Consider the following 5871-nt stretch of genomic DNA (forward strand, 5'->3'; position numbering starts at 1 on the left):
CTCTCCCACAAAATAACTCATGTCCTTTTATTCACCTGCTTTCAATTCAAGTAAAATGCCTCAAGTCTGTTTTCTTTTTTAACTTTATTTATTTTTGAGAGAAAGAGAGAGAGCACCCACATGTGAGTGGGGGAGGGTCAGAGAGCGAGAAGGAGAGAGAGAGAATCTCAAGAAGTCTCCATGCTGTCGTGGGGTTCGATCCTATGGACCATGAGATCGTGACCTGAGCTGAAACCAAGAGTGAGATGCTCCAATTGGGCCACCCAGGGCACTCCGAATCTGTTTTCTCAGTGTAATTCCACAGGCATAAATTTTATCCCTACATGCTTGAAACACTCTAAAATTTTTCTTGACATCAAGAATGTCAAGCATCTGTTGCAGGATATCCCTTTCCTACAGTTGAAATTCTTTTTGCCAAAATATTAGAAACTCAATTATAGCTAAATACATTAAGGTCAATTCCTAAATGAGAAAAGAAAACTTGAAAGGGAACATGAATATGTTAATAACCTGGGCCAAACATCTATAAGTGGTATGAGAGTGCTGAGCTGAATTGAGTATGGAGATGATTCCTGTGTTCAAATATCTTCAGTAAGTCTCCTTTCCTCACTTGACTTTCCTATGCAGTGTTTCAGAAAACACATGTCATTAGGTAACTACCAGGGTTTCAATAACAAGTTGGTTCTGAATATAAGGATTGAATATACTTATATATATTACAAAATGAGTTTTCAAAGGAAATAAAAAAGGAATCCATGACTCATAGGCATATTGAAAACACACAACAACAAAAAGGAAACACCAAATAGGAATACCAGATAAATCAGTCTCATAAAGTCCAAATATTCACAAACTAGTTCACATTAGTATATCTGAAAAATGTAAGCATGTTTAGCCAATTTGAAAATAACTTTTTGAGAAGCACTGGATCAAAATTATTTATGCAGGTGAATTTACTACATTAATAAATCTTAAACACACACACACACACACACACACACACACACACACACACACTAAAGTACAAGTAAAAGAATAAAAGAAAATAATACCAGTTCAACAATTCAACTATTTCTTCAGAACAATCAAATGACTTCATGGTAGAAACAGAAAATATGTGTAGAACTTAAGAAAAAAGGTGTACTCTACATTTCCTCTCCCAAAAGAATCTAGTAGTAAAAAGGCAATCAGCATATCTGTTTTGGTAATATAAATAAATTACACAAAGTTGAAATAATCAACATAATTGAAACATATTACCACTCATCAAAACTCAAAATAGAATTTTCATGCTCAGAGCCAAGCTTACATGTGTGAACACTTACATGTAAATGTTGTATATATGTGTATATAGATAAGGAAAAGAGCTACAGAGTGTATGACATTGAATCAACATGATCAAATTTGAACATTAGAAATAAAGCAAATAGTGGTAGAATTTAATTATAAATAAATGGAGGCAATGTGAAATTGTAATAGGCAAACAAAAAAATTGTGAATCATTAATTTGAATCCTAACCAGTTCATTGATAGCCACAAACACTGATGATAGAAAAATATTACTAAAATTTAACTTATTATAAAGCAAGCCATGGTAGCTGAACTAGACCTTTAGAATCAAAAGAAAATATGCCAGAGGAGTGGAAAAACCTTTTCTGAAAAATGATGGTAATTTGTTGAAAGATAAAATAGAGGAACTCATATGTATTGCTCTAAACATGTATGAACTGAATATATCCCCCCACCAGAAATATGTTTTTAAGCCACTTAAAAGACTTGCACAGAGATAGCAACAACTGGGAGGTAGGTAATAAATCTCACCTGATTATTCTTGGAGTCAAATTTGCCTAAACCAGCAGCTGAATCTTCAGCTATCAAGAGTGGCTCGCTTTTCTCACAGCTGTCATGACTAATAAGCATGTCCGCATAGTTGGGCTGAGGGAAGATCACGTGACTCCTCCGAGAGTCCGCCGTGAGGGAGACCTCTTGGGAATAGGTCTGCAGGAAAGCTTGCACCCCGTCCACGCCCACAAAGTGCGAGGTAGGCATGCCAACCAAACTGCCTCCTGAAGCCTGGAGCAGACGTGTCGCGTGCCAGTGCCTCAGTCTGAGCGCCAGCAGCACAATCACAAACGCAAGGAAGACGCAGGAGACAACTGCCACCGCCACCACTAGGTAGAGTGTGAGGCCAGAATCGTGGGGATTGGCAGAAGACTCGAAGCTGCTTAGGTCAGCCAGGACATCTGGGATACTGTCAGCCACGGCCACGGTGAGCGTGACGGTGGCCGAGAGAGGGGGCTGGCCATGGTCCTGCACCACCACCACCAGGCTCTGCTTGAGCGCATCTCTGTCCAGCAGGGCCCGTGCTGTGCGCACCTCGCCCGTGTGCAGCCCCACTGCGAAGAGCCCTGGCTCGCTGGCCTTGAGCAGGCGGTAGGACAGCCAGGCATTCTGGCCAGAGTCTCTGTCCACCGCCACTACCTTGGTCACCAGGTAGCCAGGCTCAGCTGACCTGGGCGCCAGCTCCACACCAGTGGAACCATCGGTTGGGAGGGTGGGGTGCAGGATCTCTGGCACATTGTCATTCTGGTCCAGCACGAATATGCTCACAGAAACATTGCTGCTGAGTGGCGGGTTCCCACCGTCCAGTGCTGTCACCCACACTTGCAGGTCACGGAACTGTTCATAGTCAAAAGAGCGCAGTGCATATAGGGTGCCGGTGTCTGAGTTGATGGAGACATAGGAGGATAAAGGTGCTCCCTGCAGGGTATCCTCCACTAGGGAATAAGTGACCCGGGAGTTCTCATTGCTGTCCAGGTCAAGTGCCATCACTGAGAAGAAGGAAGCTCCTCTGGGGTTGTTTTCAGGAATGTAGACGGAGTAAGATGAGTCAGCAAAAGTGGGTGGGTTATCATTGTCATCTGCTACATTCAGTGAAATGTGAGTTTCTGTAGACAAGGGTGGATGTCCCTGATCTGTGGCTATCAAGGTTATATTATAGCTGTGGACCTGCTCCCTGTCCAGCACTCTGTTTGTTATCAATTTGTAATAATTTCCGTAAGTCTTTTCTAATTTAAAAGGCAGACTGTTAGGAACGAAACATGAGACTTGACCATTTTCTCCAGAGTCTTGATCTTGCACATTTAGAAGAGCAATAACTGTACCTGGAGGAGAGTTTTCCAGCACTGAATTAGTAGAAGATGTGATAGTTATTTCTGGAGCATTATCATTCACATCCACAACTGTGATCAATATCTTAGCAGTGGTCGAGAGACCTCCACCATCTTGGCCTTGAATTTCCATCTCATAAAATCTAGATTTCTCAAAATCCAGAGACCCTCGTATTAAAACTTCTCCAGTTTGAGAATCCAACTGGAATATTTCAGAAGCTTTGCTTTCCATATTCCGGAATGAAAACACCACTTCCCCATTGATTCCCTCATCTGGATCAGTTGCATTTACCATGAGAACCCGAGTTCCAGAGCTGAGGTTTTCAGGAATACTCACTTGATATACAGACTGTGTAAACTTTGGTATATGGTCATTTACATCGAGGACCACTACACGAATGGCAACAGCACCCTGTTGGATGGGATCTCCTCCATCGAAAGCTGTGAGGAGGAGATGGTGAGCAGCCTCCTTTTCCCGGTCCAAACTCCCCTCCAGCACTAGTTCAGGATTCTTGGCCCCATCCATCCCGCCTCGCATTTGCAAGGAAAAGTAACTGTTAGGATTGAGCTGGTAGCGCTGGAGAGAGTTCATTCCTACATCTGGATCCCTAGCGTTAGGAAGGGGAAATCTCGATCCTGGAGTTGCGTGCTCACTGACTTTTATCTCTATTTCTGCCTCCTGGAAGCTGGGGGCGTTATCATTAACATCCATTATTTCCACCTCCACTCCGTAAATCTTCAGGGTATCTTCCACAAGTATCTCTATATTTAAAAAACAGGAGGACAGTGTCTCACAGAGCTCCTCCCGGTCTAACCTACCTGCAGTGATCAAGCTGCCACTTCGCGGATCCAGAGCGAAAAGCTGCATCCTGCCTCTGGAGATGATGCGGACTCGGCGTTCCGCCAACTCCCAGGGTTCCAGCCCCAGGTCCTTGGAAATATTGCCCACGAAGAAGCCTTTATCTGTCTCTTCGGGCACCGAGTATTGGATGTGCCCTGCCCCAGACTCCTGTAGCGTCCTCAGGAAAATGTATAGTAGGATCAGCCCGCTGCGGTCCAGAAACAGTAGCCGATTCCCCATGGCAGTAAGCTGAGCTTATATTCCCTGGTTTCTTGGGCTGTTTTGTTCTGAATCAGCTTATATATCTACCAAGTTCAAGGATGACTGCATCCAGAATATATTAGAGAGAGAACTACTTTAAGTTTCCAGCATCAGGATCTGTGAGTATCCATGTTACTCTGCTTTGTGTTGTAGAGATGGGGGAGGGAGGGAAGGCAGCTTGCAGCTTCCCATTCCCTGATTGGTGAAGAGCGGCGCCTAGAGCCAAATCTTATTATTGCAACGAGTAAGAAAAGCCCAACTTAATGTGTCTGTTCCAGAAGTTATTACACACCTCTTCAAGAATTACACATATTTGTAAAACTGAAAACTGCACAAAACAAAGGGTTGTATAATGTGATGTTGAAGGTTTACCAAGAGCATTTAATAAAAGGAATAATTATTAAAAGGGATTGTTTAATTTTAAAAAATGTTTTCAAATACTATAGGAACTGAACAACTGCAAGTTAGACTTGCTTTCTATTGATTTTTACCAACTGAAGGGAACAGTATTTATGGATGTGGAACTAGCTCGGTTCCAAAAAAATCATCAGAGCGCATGACTAAAATTCTTACCAATATTTCTTTATTGAGTAAAAGATGAAACATTTGAGAAAATTTGGATGACATTAGGCTGTCATTTTAAAAATTACCATGATATAAAAAAATAGAATTGTGTTCCATATCCTTAAATAAGAAGTATTCTCTTTCATGAAAAATTTGCTTGAGATTTCTATATATTCTACCTTAAATTGCATAGTAGAATGACTGCAGCACCGTAAACTTTAGTCTAAACAGTGATACCAATAGGTTTGACCTAGATTTATTTTAGGAATTTTATCAAGAGATTGAATCTAGAATCATTACTTGTATTTATTTATTTTTAAAAAATTTTTAATGTTTATTCATTTTTGAGAGACAGAGCACAAGCAGGTGCAGGGCATAGACAGGGAAACACAGAATCAGAAGCAGGCTCTAGGCTCTGAGCCGTCAGCACAGAGCCCAATGCAGGGCTTTATTCCAACTCACGAACTGTGAGATCATGACCTGAGCCGAAGTCAGATGCTTAACTGACTGAGCCACCCAGGCACCCCTATTAATTTATTTTTAAGTAAGCTCTACACCCAAAGTGGGGTTTGAAATCACAACTCTGAGATCAAGAGTCACATGCTCTACCAACTGAGCCAGCCAGGCACCCTTTAATCTAGAATCTTTAAACAACAATGCTCCATTGGAATACATTGGCATTAGAATATAAAAAGCATTATTTTAAATACTTACCTGTTTTAAAGTTTTCTTATCTGCTTCAACACTAGGAGTTAAAATGCTAGTCATTAGTCCCGAAGGGCTATCTTTGTTGAGAATATCTTGTGTGGCTGGAAAATGATCAACAGATGTGAGAAAATTAAATTCCGGATTAGCTTGATCCCCAGGCACACAAAAATTATAGGCATAGGGTAATGTTCCTTCACTGTAGTTGGCGGTAATCTCGGGTCCAGACTTGGAATACCGACCAGACCCAAAGCAGCTCTCTGGGGCGTGGCTGGAAGAGCTTCGCAGGCGCAGGGCCACCGCCAGAATCACCGCAAGGAGGAAGAGCAC

General features: G+C 42.1%; 1 protein-coding gene across 1 annotated transcript; it reads right to left on the reverse strand.

Annotated features, from left to right (window-relative positions):
- Window positions 1-691: 691 nt before the first annotated feature.
- LOC121026284 (protocadherin gamma-A11-like) lies at window positions 692-5210 on the reverse strand. Its single transcript, XM_040469148.1, has one exon. The coding sequence runs from the start codon at window positions 4249-4251 to the stop codon at window positions 1768-1770; it is 2484 nt and encodes an 827-aa protein (XP_040325082.1). The 5' UTR covers window positions 4252-5210; the 3' UTR covers window positions 692-1767.
- Window positions 5211-5871: the final 661 nt, after the last annotated feature.

Source organism: Herpailurus yagouaroundi, unplaced genomic scaffold (assembly GCF_014898765.1).
Source record: "Herpailurus yagouaroundi ecotype Mexico unplaced genomic scaffold, PumYag 69768, whole genome shotgun sequence".
In the NCBI taxonomy this organism is placed as follows: Eukaryota; Metazoa; Chordata; class Mammalia; order Carnivora; family Felidae; genus Herpailurus; species Herpailurus yagouaroundi.

Coding starts and splice junctions, on each gene's coding strand:
- LOC121026284 (XM_040469148.1), bottom strand. CDS start 4,251: ATGGGGAATCGGCTACTGTTTCTGGACCGCAGCGGGCTGATCCTACTA.